The sequence below is a fragment of the Dendropsophus ebraccatus genome, chromosome 3, assembly GCF_027789765.1.
Source record: "Dendropsophus ebraccatus isolate aDenEbr1 chromosome 3, aDenEbr1.pat, whole genome shotgun sequence".
NCBI classification, from domain to species: domain Eukaryota; kingdom Metazoa; phylum Chordata; class Amphibia; order Anura; family Hylidae; genus Dendropsophus; species Dendropsophus ebraccatus.
Genome location: NC_091456.1, coordinates 25,758,858 through 25,779,855, shown reverse-complemented (window position 1 = coordinate 25,779,855; position 20,998 = coordinate 25,758,858). Strand labels below are relative to the sequence as shown.

Here is a 20,998-nt window from a genome sequence, read left to right as displayed (position 1 = left end):
AGCCGACACATGCTAGTGCAGGTATGGTTGCGGTGTGGCGACATCCTGGTTCTCTGAGTTGTTTTATGTATTTACCAATACTGTATCATTTTGTTGTGCTTTGATGTTTGCTCCTTGCATAGTAAAAGTATGCCCATGGGATAGATTATAATTTTTTATTGTATTCTTACATCTTCTTTAGTGTCCCATATGTTGACGCAAAAAAAAAAGAGGAATTGGAATGGAATTGGAATTAGAATGCGGGCACATTCGGGTATGCCCGCACGCCAATTAGCCCTAGATCACAGTGTAAAGTACGTCTGGCAGCCGTACTTTACACTGTGTGCACAGGCTATTTTGTACGTCCGCTGAATAGCAGCGGCATAAAATAGACCTGTCAGTTACTTTGTCCAGCTACACGGCCGTAGTGTATACAGCTTTTCAGCCGACCATAAAATCATTGTTAATCGTTCACTAATCATCAGCTAATCGCAGTTACAATTAGAGATGATCGAGCAGCGGAAAATCTTAGGTTCTATAGAACCTGAACCTTGTCGAACCTTCCGCATATGATTCCCAATGCTTTCCCGGTCTGTGGGGAAGGAGGAGACAGCCCGGGTACCGCCTGCAATTCCAGGATTCAGCCTAGGCAATAGGAACCTAAGATTTTCCGCTGTTCGATCATCTCTAGTTACAATCATAACTAATGACTATCGCTCCATGTATTATGGTGAATGATTTCAGGCCGTTTGCAACTGTTTATTGTTAATTGGAAAAAAAAAAAAATTGCTTTGTCTAATAGGACAAATGTCCACGTTGTGCATCTATATAATCTATGGAGTTTTACTTCTATCATCGTTCATTACCTAATACATAAAGAGCTGGTAAGACTGTTACAAATATCCACACTGTACATCCACCTATGGAGTGTTACATGCCAGCATCCATATCATCTATGGAGTGTTACAAGCTACAAGGACTTCTATCACTGTTCTTTACCTAATTCAGTGTATCAGGAGTTAATGGGTGACAAAGGATGAAACTAAACGGAAGAAAATCTGCACCTCCCATGGGGATGTGACATTCTGTGGCAATAAGAAGATGGGTGATCGGAGAGGACTGAGTCCAGTCTTGGTTTGTGGTGTGAGGCTTCAGCCTCTCCTCCCTCCAGCTTTCTCCCCTGTGTCTACCACCTTTCCACTCTGCTCCGCTCCTCCCCTTCCACTCCAGCTCCCTCCTCCCTCCCATTCAGGCTGTGTGCAGGAGCTGTCACTGGCACTGTGGTGCTGAACAGACGTGCTCCATGTAACATGTCCCTAGCGCGGCTCTCCATGCACTGAGGATCCGATGGCAGATATCGATCCCTGCCCAGCGACATGAACGAGTCCAGCAGCTCCCTGCTCAGCGCTGGAGAGGCCAGGAGACCTCATCCTAGATACCAACTGCCCCATGAGCCTGATCCAAGCTTTAGGAGGCCTCTTTGTCACCCCCGGGATGGTGGACTTGCAGGGGGAAGGAGACGCCAGCCTTCACGGACAACTGAGAGCCCCCCAATAATGAGAAGACTTCCTCAACAGGAGGGAGGAAGGAGAACCAGGCAGCCCAGTAGCCCACACTACCAACAGTACCATGCTAACCACCATCGCTACCCCCCTTCCATTTATCCCCAGTACCCATCCAGCAAGTACCAGTCCAGCAGCCCCCCTCCCGACCACCACAGTCACATCCAGCACCACCCCAATTTTCAGACTCATCACCAGCACACCCCCACTCACCATCCTCATGTCAGTCAGAACCCAAACACCCATCATGACCATCAACACATGTCTACATACAACCACAGGCAATCTCCAAGCCCTAAACAACAGTCCCCCAGTCCCAGGCACCATACCCAAACCCATAGACATCATCAACCAAGTTCCAGGGACTATCCACCCAGTCCAAGAGAGCATACACCTAGCCCCAAGCAGATCTCTCCTGTTCCAAGGGAGCAGCAAGACAGTAGCCAAGAACCGAGGACAAGAAAGAAGGACTCTAGAAGAGCATCTGAAGGAACCTCCACTCAACCCTTTAAAGCCAATGAGATTCCTCAGGCTAAGAGCAGCGACAGTGACCCTGAGCCTGACACCGAACCTCTCTTTGTGGAGTTGCACCCCATCCTTAGCTCTGTGTTTGGTCAGGTGAGAATCCTTTATTCCCCTTTCTCCACATTGTACCATTTCCAAATCCTGTTCATGTTGTTTTCTTGCCCTCATTTCCTCGCAGCCACTTTACGCACAATGTGACCTCTTCTACCAAGGAGTTCTTGTTTGTAGGTTAGGATGTCTAGGTCATATTTCCAACCTGACTGTGACTAATTCTCGGTAGACTAACAGTCACAGTCACTTATATAAAAAAAAATCTGGGGATATTATAATATTCTTATGCTGTATATGTTTATTATGGAGACATTTATTGTATTGTAAGCAGCACGGATGCACCGACCACTATGATATTGACTCTCTAAACTGTTATATGGTCATAGTGGTCAAACAGTTTATGGTATATGTCTACAGAACAAAACTAAAAAAAAAAAAATTTAAACACAGCAATCACTGAGCTCAAGATCAGTGACAACATTTTTTTGTAATCACTTTTGTCTTAAAACAGGAGTAGAAAACCTGTCTCTCCAGCTGTTGCAAAACTACAACTCCCATCATGCCTGAACAGCCAAAGCTAAAGCTTTGGCTGTCCAGGCATGATGGGAGTTGTAGTTTTGCAACAGCTAGAGAGACATGGTTCCCTACCCCTGATCTAAAATGTCATTAATTTGCAGCACGTAATAGTATGGTTGACTTGTCCTTACTTACACTTGGGACTTGTGTAACAGATAGGGCATGTTCACACTTGGGATTAAGCAGAAATCTGAGCCTGACCTTCAGATTTCTGCCATGGATGTGCATGTTGCATTGCAGCAAAACTGCACAAAGATTTGCCCCATTGTCCTTCAATAAGACAGGTTGAACACCTGCATAGGAGGTTCTGTTGTTCTGCTCCATCATTGCAAGAAAACCATTAAAAAACGCGACTGGCAGATCTGTTACACACTGGATGCAAATGTCGTCCAATGGTCCCAATTTTACTGGGGTCTATTGGTTTTAGCGCAACATTCTGAGCTATTTTGTCCAGTATTTTTGTGGCACCCAATGAAATTTCAAAAGTGAACCCAGACCAAATAGATTGCTTTTCCATGTCGGATCTGGGCATGCTAGTTATTTCTGTTACATCCTTTTATTATGTTATTTTTGTTGCATTTCTGTTGCATCCTTTTATTATGTTATTTTTGTTGCATTTCTGTTGCATCCTTTTATTATGTTATTTTTGTTGCTTTACTGTTTCATCCTTTTATTATGTTATTTTTGTTGCATTTCTGTTTCATCCTTTTATTATGTTTTTTTTTTTGTTGCATTTCTGTTGCATCCTTTTTATTTCGTTTTTTTTTTCTCTTGCATCCAAATCCTTGTGGAAATATTCAGATGCAATGCCAATAGGGCAGCCAAAACCCCATTCGCATGTATAATATGCAGCTTGTCATCGGACTGAATCAGTGACAATATGTAGGTCAAAGCCAACAAATGTGACTAGGGCCTGAGTAAGTTCATTTTAGCTGTGAATTGCAGGTGTGAAAACCGTCCATTTGATATCTTCGAATGCGTTCATGTATCGGTATAAAAAGCTTGTCATATATATAAATACTTCTGATAACACATTTCTAATTATACTAAGTTTCTTCACACTAGCATCATTTGCATAGATACATACGCTGAATAATAGACTGACATATGGGATCTCCTACCTCACTGGTTTCCAACCTGCAGGTCTCCAGCTGTTGCAAAGAAATACAACTCTGACATGATGTGTCCTACAGCCAAATGTGGGTAGGGCATCTTGGGAGTTGTAGTTACGCAGCAGCTGGAGGGTCATAGGTTGAAAATCACTGCCTTGCTTCATTAATGTTACAAGACTTCATTGCAGATGTCATCATATTTTATCTTGTCATCATTGAACAGCACTATATATATATATAATATATATTTATATATATATATATATATATATTTATATATATATAAGAATATATATATATATATATATATATATATATATATATTTATAGCCTAGTCATGTGATACACATCACATATGTGAAACATATCGCATATGTTTCTCATCCAACATTATTATCCAGAAGAGAGGCCTGATCCTATCATTGCAAGCTACACATCTCCCTTTGGCCGAGAACTAACCTTGATGCACGATAGCAAGCCAGGACAGATCAAAGTCACTGATCAATTGTCTTTCCAATGCGTTGAAGCTTTATGATTGATCTGCATTGTAAATTATAACATCCTTGCATTGTTGCAAATTTGATCAGATTCTGATCAGTTTTTGAGCAATGTATGTGAAAACCAATATGACTGCAATAATAATTCTTACAAAGATTGTAACTGAGCGGCACATCTGGCTATTACAGGAGAGGAGTATACATTACTGCATAAGTAGACAGAATAACCATTCAGGTGACATCTGTTGTGGGAGTTTTATTGGTAGCCATGTTATTTGGTTTACAAGCTATTATATAAATACTGAGTCTGTGTTCACACAATGTACTTATTAGGAAAAGAACGGCTGTTGTTTTCAATTGTTCTTTTCAGACTGCATTGATTTGCATAAAAGTCAATGCGCACAACGGCTGTTGTTCCACACAATGTATTAAACAACGGCCATTGTTTACTACGGCTGTCAAAGTAATGTTCATGTGATTTCTTTCCGGACATTGTCCTTAGACTTCAATGCGAAAAGAAGTATTTGATACGCTGCCGATTTTGCCAGTTTTCCCAACTACAAAGCATGGAGAGGTGTGTAATGTTTATCATAGCTACTCTTCACCTGTGAAAGACAGAATCTATAAAAGAAAATCCAGAAATTCACATTGTATTATTTTATATATTTATTTAACATGTAAGTATTTGATCACCGACCAACCAGCAAAAATTCTGGCTCTCACAGACCTGTTATTTTTTCTTTGAGAAGCTCCTCCCACTCTGCACTCATTACCTGTATTAATTGCACCTGTTTGAACTCTGTATAATAAACACTTGTTCAAACACTCAATCAATCACACTCAAACCTCCCCACCATGGCCAAAACCAAAGAGCTGTTTAAAGACACCCGGGACATAACTGTAGACCTGATCTAGGCTGAGATGGGCTGCAGGACAATAGGAAAGCAGCTTAGGGAAAAAGCAACAACTGTTGATGGAATTATTAGAAAATAGAAGAAACACAAGATCACTGTCAATCTTCCTTAGTCTGGGGCAAGATTTCACCTAGTGGGGTAAGGATGATTCTGAGAAACGTCAGGAATCAGGCTGGTAGACCTGGTCAATGACCTGAAGAGAGCTGGGACCACAGTGTCAAAGATTACCATTAGTAGCACACTACACCATCATGGATTAAAATCCTGCAGGGCACATAAGGCCCCCCCCCCTGCTCACACCAGCACATGTCCAGGCACGTTTGAAGTTCTCCATTCTTTGTAGGCGGAAAAGCTTTCAAAATCAGAATATCAAATACTTATTTCCCCACTGTCACTATGTCTGTGTGAGCATACGTTTTTTTATGTCCTCCCATAAAATACTGTACACATACGATTCTACATCTCTAACCATAAGGTCTAAAATGTTTCTATCATGGAGTTTTATGATGTCGTTCTTGTCAGCAATTGTAATACCATTCTCTTATTGGTCACTGGAACTGATCTAAGATGGTAGGAAAATTGCACTATAATAATATGATTATATATATATAATGTACTAGAAAATGTACCCGACGCTGCTCGGGTATAAAGTGCCAGTGTGTTAATTAGATTTGTTCCAAGGTCACCCAGGAGGCCAATCTATGCCCTTGTTTTGTTTTTTTGTTTTACTGTATACACTCCTCCCCCTTGCAGGTAGTCCCTATACTGTATACACTCCCCCCCTTCTTGCAGGTTGCCCCCATTCTGTATACACTCCACCCCCGCAGGTAGCCTTCATACTGTATACACTTCACCCCCGCAGGTTGCACCCATACTGTATACACTCCCCCCCCTGCAGGTAGCCCCCATACTGTATACACTCCCCCCTGCAGGAATCCCCCATACTGTATACACTGCCCCCCTTGCAAACAGCCCCCATACTGTATAACTCCCCCCTTCAGGTAGCCCCCATGCTGTACAAACTCCCCTCTGCATGTAGCCCCCATGCTGTATACACTCCCCCCTTCAGGTATCCCCCATTCTGTACAAACTCCCCTCTGCATGTAGCCCCCATGCTGTATACACTCCCCCCTTCAGGTATCCCCCATTCTGTACAAACTCCCCTCTGCATGTAGCCCCCATGCTGTATACACTCCCCCCTTCAGGTATCCCCCATTCTGTACAAACTCCCCTCTGCATGTAGCCCCCATGCTGTATAAACTCCCCTCAGCATGTAGCCCCCATGCTGTATACACTCTCCCCTGCAGGTATCCCCCATGCTGTATAAACTCCCCCCTGTAGGTAGCCCCCATGCTGTATACATTCCCCCCTTCAGGTATCCCCCATTCTGTACAAACTCCCCTCTGCATGTAGCCCCCATGCTGTATACACTCCCCCCTTCAGGTATCCCCCATTCTGTACAAACTCCCCTCTGCATGTAGCCCCCATGCTGTATACACTCCCCCCTTCAGGTATCCCCCATTCTGTACAAACTCCCCTCTGCATGTAGCCCCCATGCTGTATAAACTCCCCTCAGCATGTAGCCCCCATGCTGTATACACTCTCCCCTGCAGGTATCCCCCATGCTGTATAAACTCCCCCCTGTAGGTAGCCCCCATGCTGTATACATTCCCCCCTTCAAGTAGCCCCCATGCTGTATACACTCCCCCCTGCATGTAGCCCCCATGCTGTATACACTCCCCCCCCAGGTAGCCCCTTACTGTATACATTGTGTCTACACTGTACACTGTTAGAGTACAAACTTACTGGGCGTATCCGCAGCAGATTTCTCACTGCAAATTCGCAGCGAGACCTGGTGGACATCCTGCTGCAGGTGGACATCCTGCTGCGAGTTTGTCAGCAGCCCACCCTGTTAACCCCCCGCCGCCGCGTATACATCACCTTCTCCCCACTCCGGCTTGCTTCGGTGGTTCCCGACAGGTCCCGCTCGGCCAATGAGTGCGCTGTCCCGCCGCAGCACACTGATTGGCTGAGTGGGATGTGAAGTTGCTGGGAACCCCAAAGCAAGCCGGAGAGGTGACCAGGTGATGTATACGCGGCGGGAGGTTAACAGGGTGGGCTGCTGACAAACTCGCAGCGGGATGTCCATCCTGCTGCGAGTTTGTCTGCCCATAGAGTGTACAAGGCAGGGAACCGCAGCGGATACGCCCAGTGAGTTTGTATGTATCTGTGGGCCAAAGACAGACAGACAGACAGACTTTCATTTTTATGATATAGATATACAGTGGTGCCTTGGATTACGAACATAATTCATTCCAGGACCGCGCTTGTAATCCAAATCCACTCTTAAACCAAAGCAAAATTGCCCATAAGAAATCATTGAAAATTCAGACAATTGGTTCCACACCCCAAAAATAATGAATTTTTCAAATTCTTAACAACATGTAGAACAGATGAAACAAAGAATGAGAAACATCTGAATGTTATTGAATATTGTGAATATTGTGAATACTGAATATTATGTGATGTAAGTTACTGTAGAGTATAGCAATCAGCATGTGGAGTGTAATGTATAGTAAGGGCATAAAACTGGAAAACAGCTGCAGTTTGTAGATACAGGATGGAACTGCAGATCCCCATAATGCAGCAGTGTAGTACAACAGGCTAGAATAGAGAAGCAGGGTAGCTGTCAGATGTCTGTGTGGTCACATGACTGCAATGGGGAAGGGGTATGTTCAACATGGACCAATCAGGAAGAGAGAATCACAGAGTTGTGCAGGAGGACAGTGACAGAAACTTTCTTATACAGCAATGTGAATGGCCGAGTGTAAGCGCAGGGACATTATAGCAGCTGAGTGTAAGCGCAGGCACATTATAGCAGCTGAGTGTAAGCGCAGGCACATTATAGCAGCAGTGTGTATATCTGAGTATGAGTGCAGGCACATTATAGCAGCAGTGTGTATAGCTGAGTGTAAGTACAGGCACATTATTGCAGGAATGGAGAGGATGGGAATCACAAGGACTGACAGAGACTGCAGGGAGCATGAAGGAATGAGCAGGACATATGTGGGCACATACATGCAGCACTCTCTGTCTGGGCAGAGAGGGGTTACCTCTATGGAAAGATTACCTCCACAGTCCTGTCCCCTGATGCAAGCCCCAGCCGGAAGTGGATCTGCTATGATCTGGAAGGTGAGGGAGACTTCCTGGGTCAGAGTACAGTGCTGTAGACCACCTGATGCAGGCCATTCCCCTCCTCCACTCCCCCTCCCACCCAGTACAGGGAGCTCTTAAACCAAAGCAATGCTCTTAAACCAAGTCACAATTTAGAAAAACTGTGAGCTTTTCTTGCAAAACGCTCTTAATCCAAATTACTCTTACACCAAGGTACCACTGAATATATATACATTGCAATGATGGACTTATGAACTTTCCATGGACTTTTTTTGATCTCATGTGGATCATATATGTATATTTCATAATATTTTATACTATTTTGCACTTTTCACTTCGGTGATTCATTACACTCTTGTTTATATGTATTTAGCACATACATCCCGATCCGGGTCCTATTCCTTTTTTTTACTTACTTACTTACGTGAATTTGCACTGTGAACACGTGATGTTAATTAACCAATGATTCTTGTACTCACATGTATTTAAGTGTGCTGTGAACACATGTATTTGTCCTGCTTGAAAAAGCTCTGAGTGACATAGCGAAACGAGCGAGTGCCGCGGTGATTTACCTTCAGTATACAGCCGTACACAGGTGGTTCTCCTGTGTGTGCTGCTGGCACCCACCTATCAACATTGGACATTCAAAGTGCCGTCCTGACTATACCTGACTTATATATATATTATATATATATATTCTTAGGGCTATGTTCACACTACGTAAATTAACGGCCGTTGTTTTCACCCGGCCGGACGTGTGCGCCTGAAACTACGGCCGTAGAAATATGGCCATACGTTCTAGTGGTGAAACTACGGCCGTTGTATAATTTTGCTTCCTAGCTTGTTTCTGAGCGGGATGAAACAAGTCATTTATTTGGAATACTGCGCCCAGCCCAATAAACCACACAGAAATTTTTTTATTTCAAAATCAAGTTTAATTTTGCAGAAGTAAATATTCCATGCGCGGCCACATTGAAATCCACGGCCGTAGTTGGAACATTACCGGCCAGAAATAAACGACATGTTCATTTTTCACGGAGCCGTGAAAACAACGTCCGTTGTCTGATACGTAGTGTACATTGTACGACCGTAGTTCGTATACATAGCAGCCAAGGCATAAACCTCAAAACTACGGCCGTAGTTTTACGTAGTGTGAACATAGCCTCAGGCTGGGTTCACACTACGTATATTTTAGTCAGTATTGTGGTTGTTTTAAAATAACAGCAAATATTTGCCATTAAATGGCGGCCATCCACTCAATTTCAACATTGTGTGAACAGAGCCTTTCTGTGTTTTTAATCCACTTCTTGGTCTTGGTTGCAATACTGACTGAAATATACATATACTGACTGAAATATACGTAGTGTGAACGCAGCCTCAGGCTGCGTTCACACTACGTATATTTCAGTCAGTATTGCAACCAAAACCAGGAGTGGATTAAAAACACAGAAAGGATCTGTTCACACAATGATGAAATTGAGTGGATGGCCGCCATATAACAGTAAATAACGGCCATTATTTCAATATAACAGCCGTTATTTTAAAATAACAGCAAAAATTTGCCATTAAATGACGGCCATCCACTCAATTACAACATTATGTGAACAGATCCTTTCTGTGTTTTCAATCCACTCCTGGTTTTGGTTGCTATACAGCCTCACAAATACAGCCTCAAATATACTGTGTGTGAACCCAGCCTTATACTGTATAGTGACCGTATATACAGTATATGAGAAAGAGGTCAGATATATTTTCTGAATGAAGGACCAGATTTTCAGTCAATTATTTTGTCAATTTTTTCAAGAATCAAATCTTACTAATGTGAGTAATTACAATCTTTGCACCGTGTCGCCAATATGTCAGTGTTATATAGACAATGGTAAATAAGTCAGAATATGCGTTATGCATTATATCATTTTTACCCACCTGCACATCTTTAATCTTCCTATCCTGCATACTATGGAACAGATTTACTATTGTAAGTGTTACCGCATTTTGTGGTGCGCTCCCTTTTTGTGCAATTTGCATAGTGGGTGAAAAAAATCAGACTGACTTGTTTTTTTTTTCCCTATTGCACAGGAGACGTAGAGGAGGAAGGTATTTCTCCTACCTTCATCCTCAGCGATGTTCCGGTGCAGTTAGTAGTTTGCTCCATGGTCCGGTGAGACCGTTAAGAGCACTATAGCGCTGTCCACCCCGGCTGGTTCTACTGATTATAATTAGGGAGGGGCCAGCCAGGGGTGGATCGGCGCTATGGCGGCTGCCAGTGCTCCTAATGGTCTCACCAGACCGTGGAGCACATGACTAATTGCATCGGAACAGTGCCGAGGAGGAAGGTAAGACTCATACCTACCTCCTTGGTGTCTCCTGTGCGGTATGGACATATCAGCAGGTTATATTCTGCTAACCTGCTGATAGTTCCCCTTTAAAGGGAAGATGCAGCTAGCCCCAACAGACAAGGAAAGCAATACTATATGTACATCATTGTATATTTAGGTTCATGCACTGCTCCCCCTAGCAAGATGACCAACACGTTACACTAAAACCTAGGAGAAGATGTTGCGGACACTTTCCTGTCCTATGGACTTTTGCTTTTCAACAATCCCCATCAATTACATGCTGCTAAAACACCAACATTCTATCTTAATATCTTATCTTAGAAGCACAAAGTGCAGTTACAAGAAATGATTGTGATCATAGAAGATGGGTTTGCAGTTAAAGGATGAGCTGTCGAGTAGTGGAAAGTGCAGCTGTATCCTTATAAAACACATTGATGCAAACCATATCCAAGTAATCCTCATGCCACTTGGTTTGACCCTGGAAATTTGTAGAGGAGGAAAAACCATATTAGTACATATAAATAGTTTATGGAGGCAGCAGGAATTAGTGAAACTGGAAAGTACGAGAGAGGGATGGTTACCCCTCTGCATGCCTTGCACATATTCGGCCCACTGTAGTGCATGTAGTGCATTTCAGAGAAATGCAACAAGACATTCCAACTCTGTGGTTGGGCAGCCAGTACCAGGTGCTGCCATCTCAGGGTGGGGGTTGGGAGATAAATCAACCATTAAAGGAGAAGTCCGTCCATTTTTAAAATCTGGCAGCCCACAGGGGGGAATTTGATAATAAGTACGAACTTACCTCTCCCCATGCCTGCGGTGAGAGGTGGGACCCTAAATGGTAATAACTAAAGTACTGGCATAGAATGTTAGGGGAATGGCGGAGAGGACTAAATACTGTGCAATTACGGGGGTGGTAAAGAATCATCTACCGGCAATAGTTGTCCTGATAGAGACCCATAGATCCAAGGATAACATCCCTAATTATGCTTCTCGTTGGGCTAAGTACGAATTTCATTTTCCTCTGGTGTTTCAGTCTACATACATGCCCAGGTTAATTTTGAGAGAAGAGAAACAGATCGCTGATCTCAGGGAGACCAGCCAAACGATAACACTGCCGGCTGCCGGTTAAAGCGCTCAATGCAGTGAAATCCTAGGTGCATTGCTCCGTGTAAACGCACCACTGATTATAATAATGTCCGTGTTTTTGGTTTTTCTCCAGCTTTTTAAGAATTGATCACAGGTTCTCTTAATGAAGTAATGATGGCGCACACCTGAGGTGATGCTAGTTGAGTATAGTATATCGATAAAGAATTTGTCAACAGCGCACAGTCAATTGCTTTTTCAATGCTAAGTAGTAGCCAAGTGGGTAAGTAGTTTATTCGTAAAAAATGATTCCTTGCAAAGATCAGAAATCAGAAATACATGATAATTTTTCTTTGACAAAAAATATACCACATGACGTTTTTCAACATGGTATATATAGCAGTAAGGTACTAAAGCAGAGGACACCGATCTTGTTAGGTAGAGGGCAAGATGTGTAGTGTGGCCGGAGCACCGGGAAGGGAATTTCATGGCCAAAATTTCAATGTCTTGTTCCTCGAGCCACTTTGTCAAAACTTTTGCCTTGTGACATGGTGCTCCACATTGTTTGTCACACAATTGTTCCCGGATGTTTGAGAGAAGTTGCTCTTGGAGGATGTTAAGATACTTTGGCAGTGTTCTTGGGCACAATTGTGAGTAAGTGAAATTGCTTGGATACAATGGGACCCCATACATCAGGGGTGTCAAACTCAAATACACAGTGGGCCAAAATAAAACAATTAGACAAAGTCGCGGGCCAACTTTGATATTTATTGAAAAGTGCATGTGGCGTTTCTGGCACTGCCTATCCTAGTAGTTACCCATAATATCCCTCAAGCAGTAGGTAATCCCATAAGTGTACCCCATGAAGTAGCCCCCCCCCCCAATAGTGCCCTACATACTATCCAGGCCTACTATTAGAGCCCCAAATAGTGGCCAGCCCTCCTGATAGTGACCCATATAGTAGCCAGCACACCTTATAGAGCCCAATATAGTAGCCACCCCCCCCGATAGTTTCCCATATAGTAGCCAGCCCTCAATAGTGTCTTGTATAGTAGCCCCCCTCCCAATAGTGTCTTACATAGTAGCCAGCCCCCAATAGTGTCTTATATAGTAGCCCCACTCCCAATAGTGTCTTATATAGTAGCCAGCCCTTCCAATAGTGCACAATATAGTATCCAGCCCTCCCAATAGTGTCTTATATAGTAGCCAGTCCTCCCAATACTGTCTTATATAGTAGCCAGCCCTCCCCAATAGTCTCCTATATAGTAGCCAACCCTCCCAATAGTCTCTTATATAGTAGCCAGTCCTCCCAATACTGTCTTATATAGTAGCCAGCCCTCCCCAATAGTCTCCTATATAGTAGCCAACCCTCCCAATAGTCTCTTATATAGTAGCCAGCTCTTCCCAATAGTCCCCTATATAGTAGCCAGCCATCTCTTATAGTCTCTTATATAGTAGCCAGCCATCTCTTATAGTCTCTTTTATAGTAGCCAGCCCTCCCCAATAGTTTTATATACTGGCCAGCGCTCTCCTCCCATAGTCTTATAAAGTAGCCAGCCCTCCCAATAGTCTCTTATATAGTCTCTTATATAGTAGTCAGTCCCTAAAATAGTCTCTTATATAGTAGCCTGTGGCCTACAAGACTATAATATGGGCGGTCTGAGCGGCCATCCGGACCACCCATATTATAATATGCTGCAACGTCAGGAGGGCCAGATTTAACACAGCAATGGAAAAGCATGGCGGGCCAAAAATAATGGCACCATGGGCCAGATTTGGCCCGCGGGCCAGAGTTTGACATGACTGCCATACATGAATGGTCTCAGAATGCTTTACTGTTGGCACGAGACACGACTCATGGTAGTACTTACCTTTTCTTCTCTGGTCCAACATTCTTCCAGATGTCCCAAACAGGAACATCTTTACCGCAGTTCTCTACAGTCCAATGCCTGAACGTCCTGCAGAATTCCTGTCTGCCCTACATGATTACATTACTTGTCACTAAGCAGCCTCCGAAATGCCAATGGCGGCCCGATAAATAATATAAATGAGAACCTGTTTATTGAGCCTATTACACGGCTCGATTATCGTTCAGCAAGGGCTGCACGGACATCTTTAGCAATGTCTGTGCAGCCCTTGCCCTAAACTGTTAATACATTACCTGTCTACCCTCCCGGTTTTCTCCTGCCCTCTGCTTGCTTCCTGGGACCGATGTGGCCAGTGATTGGCCAAGCGGCACCAACGCTCAGTAGTGATGCACGGTCGGCAGTCAATGATTTTGGTGTCGTACCTAAAGATATGATCAGCCAATGATGACTGCACGTTTCCTTGGGGGTAGCATGGTTAACAGAAGAAGACAATCATTTCCAGCACCATCCTACTTTTAGGGCGCTCTTAGATGCTACAGTAATTGAGCGTGGCTGCCATATGTTTGATTCATTGAGGCCAACACCTTAGACTGCCGATTTAAAGGGGAACTCCTGCAAAATAAAAAATATTTCAAATCAACTGGTTTCAGAAAGTTATATAGATTTGTAATTTACATCCGTCTCCCAGTATTTATCAGCTGCTGTATGTCCTGCAGGAAGTGGTGCATTCCTTCCAGTCTGACACAGTGCTCTCTGCTGCCACCTCTGTCCATGTCAGGAACTGTCTAGAGCAGGAGAGGATTTCTGTGGGGATTTGCTACTGTTCTGTACAGTTCCTTCTGATAGTTTCCCTTTAAGGGAAATATATCCTCTATGCAAGTCCCCATAGAAAACCTCTCCTGCTCTGAACAGTTCCTGACATGGACAGAGGTGGCAGCAGAGAGCACTGTGTCAGACTGAAGAGACTCCACCACTTACTGCAGGACATACAGCAGCTGATAACTACTGGAAGACTTGAGATTTTTAAATAGAAGTAAATTACAAATCTATAACTTTCTGACACCAGTTGATATTAAAGAAAAAAAAATTGCTGGTGTTCCCCTTTAAGCAGATGTTGTGCACAATTATTAGGGACTCTCGATTGCATCCAGAACCTGGACTTCACACTGCTTAAACCGGCAATCCTAGGCGCTGGCTGCAATGATTAACGCATCAGGCAGCCGAACTCCATTGTTGCCCTTACGGCGCACTTAATTTGTAGCCACAAATAATGTTCATGATCATAATTTGCCGCAGTCATTATCAATAGATGTCTGTCATTTCCCATCTCGTAGTGGGAACATAGCCTTAAAGCAACTGGTCTGCTCTTATAATTCAGTCAGCATGGCAGAGTGATATCAGCTGCCTTGTCCTCATTAACACTTTCTCATGAGTTAACAAGAAGATCACTGATGTTAGCAGGTCATTTTAAAATTCATTGGAAAGGAGTTTATTTGTGATTAAAGGGCTAGTTCCCCCAAAATATTTTTTCTTTATAATCATTTAGCCCCAGCAAGTACTAGAGATTTGTAATTTACATCTATTAAAAAAAAAAAAAAAATCTCAATTCTTCCAGTACTTATCAGCTGCTGTATGTCCTGCAGGAAGTGGTGTATTCTTTCCAGTCTGACACAGTGCTCTCTGCTGCCACCTCTGTCCATGTCAGGAACTGTCCAGAGCAGTGGCAAATACCCATAAGAACTGTCCAGAGCAGTAAAGGTTTTCTATGGGGACTTGCATATAGGTATGTGGTCGTCCAAACACCATGTGGTATAGAGGTGGGGATGTGACACTACATAAAAAAGATGGGGTGGGTTATTTTCCAAATTTTTCATTCTACCATCTATATTATAACTTGAAATCTTGCAGTTTTCATTATGGCCACTAATAATAATCTGCTACTTAGCTGACACTTCCTGTTCTGTACAGGTCACAGATTTTCTGCAGTGTCCACCTTAAAATCACAGATAGTATAACATGGAAAGATAATGCCAGTGTATAGATAATGCAGGATCACACTATACACCAAGTGATCCTCAGAGCTTGGCCTCCTCCTCCCTACATAATGACCTCTGCACAGGTCACAGAGCGTGCCCGGAAAACATGTAAATCCAATAGAAAACCTAGCCTGGCACTGCCACTAAATGTGCACTCTTTGGGGGATAGGTGCTGCTCTCTCAAGTATAAATGTGCAGTAAACAGGGTGCTTGCAATCATTGGATCCAAGACAGTCCAAGGTGAATTTCCAATAGAGAAAAAATATGTGTCACTCACTGTAGATGGTTGCATACAGAAGTGTTTTATTCAAGTGCATGGCAGGGAGGGGAGAGCTGAATGGGTGAGTGCTGCTTCTTCTTCTTTTCTCTATTGGTAATTCCTGGAAAACTCGCCTATACAAGTGAATAGGGTCAGCTCCAGTCTATTGTGCCTATGTCCATGGGGCTTGCTGTAAAGCATGTCTCTAAAACAATTTGGGCAAGATGCCTGCCCCTAAAAAATATAAATAAATAAATAAAGATCATAAAATAGAAACAGATTAGAAAAACAAGACATGTCTCAGAATCAGAGCAGTAAAACAAAATCTAGGTAACGCATTAAAGGGGTAGTTCACCAATTTATTTTTTTTTCTTACAAATCAACTGGTGCCAGAAAGTGCCAAAGATTTGTAATTTACTTCTATTAAAAAAAAAACTCCAGTCTTCCAGTACTTATCAGCTGCTGCATGTCCTACAGGAAGTGGTGTGTTCTTTCCAGTCTGACACAGTGCTCTCTGCTGCCACCTCTCTCCCTTTCAGGAACTGTCCAGAACAGTAGCAAAACCCCATAGAAAACCTCACTTGCTCTCCAGACTGGAAAGAATACACCACTTCCCGCAGGACACACAGCAGCTGATAAGTGCTGGAAGGCTTGAGATTTTTTTATAGAAGTAAATTACAAATCTCTGGCAGTTTCTGGCACCAGTTGATTTGAAAGATCTTTTTTTTCTGTGAACTACCCCTTTAAATTTAAAGTTAAAGCGTAACTGTCATTTCAAGGTCATTTTTCTGAAAACATTAAATATCAACAGTACAAGCGATTTTAAGAAACTCTGTAATAGGTTTTATGTACTAAAAGAGTTTCCTTCTGTACTGAAAAAGCAATCTCCCAGCCTCCCCCCTCACATCAGAAGAAGCAGGATTTCTGTCTCCATTATGTGGCTATGGAGGGGGGAGGGGCTGTTAGGAGTGACTGAGCACGGAGCAGTCTTGCTAAGCACAACACCCTGCAATCTTCTCTCAGTAAGTTCATAGATAAGCACTGACCTTTCTGACCCCAGAATCCAGCGTTTTAGGTGCCCAGAGAGTCTAGAAACAGCTGACCTTCATCTCACCTCTTCCTGCTCCCTCAGCCCCTCCCCCCCTTCATAGGCTTACAATGGAGAGAGCAGAACCGTCTTCACTGGCTTCTCTGTAATGAAGACGTGTTTGCCTGATAATGCACAGATAAGAAGTCAGGGGGGGAGGCTGGGAGATAGCTTCTTGAGTACATAAGGAGGCTTTTTTGGCTGATGAAACCTATTACAGAGTTTCTTAAAATCCTTATACTACTGATTTCTGCAATAAAAAAAAACATGACAGTTACGCTTTAAACAGCAAATACAAATGATTGAGTTATCCAGCATTAAAAAAACATGGCCACTTTCTTCCAGAGACAGCACCTCTCTTGTCTCCAGTTGGGTGCAGGTTGTGCAGCTCATTTCCATTGAAGTGAATGGAGCTTAATTGTAAACCACACCTGAACTGGAGACAAGAGTGGTGTTGTCTCTGGAAGAAAGTGGCTGTGTTTTTCTAACGCTGGATAACCCCTTTAAAGGGAACCTGTCACCAAGAAAATGCCATCTAATCTATCACCATTATATTATAGAGCAGGAAGAACTGAGAAGATTGATATATATCTCATAAGGAAAAGATTCAGTATCACTTGTAACATGCTAATTGAAATCCCTGATCATTCTCTGTTAGGAGTCCAGTGGGCGGTGTCACTCAATGGACTGGACTCTTTATAATGAAGATTTCAATCAATAAATAACAAGTTATACTGAATCTTTTCCCATAAAGATATATATCAATCTGCTCAGCTCCTTCTGCTCTATAACATGATGGCGATAGATTAGATAGCATTATCTAGGTGACAGGTTCCCTTTAAGTGTTTTGTGTGGCAAGAACCCATCTGTAAAGAACCTGCGATTTCCAGCTGTCACAACGCCACAAGTTTGTACTCCAGTCATAATAAAGAGCTTTATATATTGAATAGTTCTAACCTCAGAAGTCAGTGTAATAGCATTTGCAGTATAAATAAACCAGAATGTCAAATATGTTCAAAGCTTTCCAATAGTAACACTTAAAAAGCCTACGGAGCTGAAATGACAGAGAACAGAAGCATTCTATCACGCTCTTGGAATCTGAGATGGTTATGTTCCTGAGATTCTGATTGCTTATTCCCTTATACACAGCCCTTTCAGAGAGAACTTTCTCATCATGACTTTAATTCATTTTGTGCCCTGTACAGAGATTACAGGTGACTGCGGTTTGAGTCTGTAGGAGCTGTCAAGAAGTGTGTCAATGATATATGAAATGTACTTTCATGTATCATCTCCGGAGAAATCCGGAGTGTCCTCATTTTTTTTTTTCCCAGTGTACATTCAGTCTCTGCGCATTTTCATCTGTCAGCTCAGCAGAGCTTTGTAGTGTCACCTCTAAGACAAATCTAAAGTGTGTGACATGTCCCAGGTGTGCCCTCTGCTGTTGGAAAGTGGAACAGCATAGGAACCATTTGCAGCTCCGTAGAGGGTTTTAGTTCTTTTTCTGCAAAGGTGCCATTTAAATAATTCCTTAAAACACAAAAAATACATATATACCCTTGCTGTCTGATCTTGGCTTTCTCTGTTTTTACTGTACGGATCAGAAAAATAAATGCAGACAGCAAACTAAGAGTATAATGCATCTGCTCAGTTGTCTCCATAATCCGAGCTCCTGTTGTACCAAAGCATTAGTAAGTAAATATACTTAAAGCGAATGTACTACTAGGTACATCGCTTTGTGTTTTTTTTTACATGAACAGACCGGCGCAGGGTTCCACAGTCTTTTTTTTTTTTTAAACTGCGGCTCGGTTCCTGCACACGGATTCCCGAGCACCGGCCAGGCATGAAGCACTAGGGGCGGGCCGCCTTTCCCCAGTGTGACGATCTTCCCTCCCCTCTGTAACACGGCTCCATTGATTCTAATGGGGGCTAATCAGTGATTGACATCTCTCTTTATATGCACATATATACACAGATAGCTATCAGTCACTAAGGATCCTATTACACGGAGTGACAATTGGGCAAATCAGGCCAATTATCACTCTGTGTAATAGAGACAACGATCGCTGACATTGGCTGATCGTGCCATCATCGGCTGCCAACTGCGTATCGCTACGTGTAATAGTGATGTGTGGCCGGCGAGCGTGGAGAGGTAATGTATTAACAGTTTAGGGCAAGAGCTGCACGGACATCACTAACGATGTCTGTGCAGTCCTTGCTAAACAATTATCGAGCCGTGTAGTAGGCTGAGTAAATGTTTAAACTATTGATTGGGCTATCATCGGCCAGTCTAGTTGTACCCTAAGACTACCTGCTTGACTGTTTAGCCCAGAATGACCAAAGATCGTCATGAATAAACTACTAGGTATCCTTGAACAGTCTATGTCAACATTCTGACATAACATTCTATGACAACATTCTATAGAATAGAATGTTAGACTTAAAATAATGGCATAGAATGTCAGCATAGTATGTTGTCATAGAAGGTTGACATAACATTCTAAACCTACATTCTATGTCACCATTCCAAGTCAACAGTCTAAGCCTAAACTCTATGACAACATTTTAAGCCTACATTCTATGTCAAAATTGAAAGTCTACATTGTATGTCAACATTCTAAACCTACATTCTAACAACATTCTAGGACAGCATTCTAAGTTAGCATGTAGGTTTAGAATGTTGACATACAATGTAGACTTACAATGTTGACATAGAATGTAGGTTTAGACTGTTGTCATAGAATGTAGGTTTAGTATATTGACATTGAACAGTACTTGATTCACTGGTTGGGTGGAGAAGAGCAGCCCACAGAGGACACATGCCCATTTGGCATTTGCCAGAACTGCCAGATGGCCAGTCCGGCCCTGGCCAGAGAGGTCAAAATTCAGGGCTCACATACAACAGCAACCTTTGCACCTCCTATAGTGACTTCCCTGGTCCTAATTGCAACAGTATGACTTAAAACCTTTATTTTATACCATACCTTACATTCTTCCATCTACATATACTCTGTCTAATGAAACCTGCAACAATACCTGAGTCATAATCAACCTGCACCACAAGAAGTGCCAGGCAACGAATCCTTCATATCAGGCCTTCCAGTACCATCCTTGAGAATGAACTGATACTGAATAAGATGTGTAAAGAGAATTCAGCCCCTGATTGGACAGCTAACCCCTAATGATGATGGATGGGAAGTAACAATTGTTCTAAAGTACAGAAACGAGTGCTGTATTCTATTTAGTGATTGTAAGATTAGTTCCTGTATTAGTCTCAGTCCGCTGGGTTATATGTACCCCACATGCCTTATATGTAAGAATGACTGCAGCTTCAAGAAGACGGATTATGTATTTAAAAAAATAAGAGAAGCAAATCCAACTGCAGGAATACTTGCAAAATCCAAAAGTCGACTTTATTTAGAGATGGTGCTCAGTATTTCTTCAGCATTTTTGCATATTTTACCAGTTTATTTGACCTTCAGTATTATTCATCTATGTAAATTGTCTGACTTACATAACAATTGGCAAGTCAAAGTTGTCAGCATCACTAGAAACCCTTAGCACATTATATATATATATATATATATATATATATATATATATATATATATATATATATATAAAGATTGCAGTGTTGGGCTATGTTAATACACCGCTAACATAACGTCCATTTTTATTGGACAGGCATCATTTAATGGCAAATAATGGAGAGAACATACAAACTCTTTGCTATTTAATGGCAAACATGGAGAGAACATACAAACTCTTAGCAGATTTGAAAACAGAACCCCTAGTGCTGCAAGGCTACAGTGCTAACCACTTTGCCACCATGCTGTCTGTCATGTCTGTCCGTCCAATAAAAATGGATGTCATTTTGACGGTGTGTGAACATAGCCTTAAAGTGTTGGCTTGGGACAAGCACTTTATGACTTCCAC

At 42.6% G+C, this 20,998-nt stretch overlaps 1 protein-coding gene across 1 annotated transcript in view; it reads left to right on the top strand.

Moving 5' to 3' along the window:
- Window positions 1–1,340: 1,340 nt before the first annotated feature.
- The window catches only part of CABP1 (calcium binding protein 1), a 33,243-nt gene continuing 13,585 nt past the window's right edge, over window positions 1,341–20,998 (top strand). Inside the window, exon 1 of the mRNA XM_069961257.1 lies at window positions 1,341–2,159. Within this exon, the coding sequence (XP_069817358.1) occupies window positions 1,356–2,159 (804 nt within the window). The 5' untranslated portion in view covers window positions 1,341–1,355. The remainder of the gene's footprint in view (window positions 2,160–20,998) is intronic.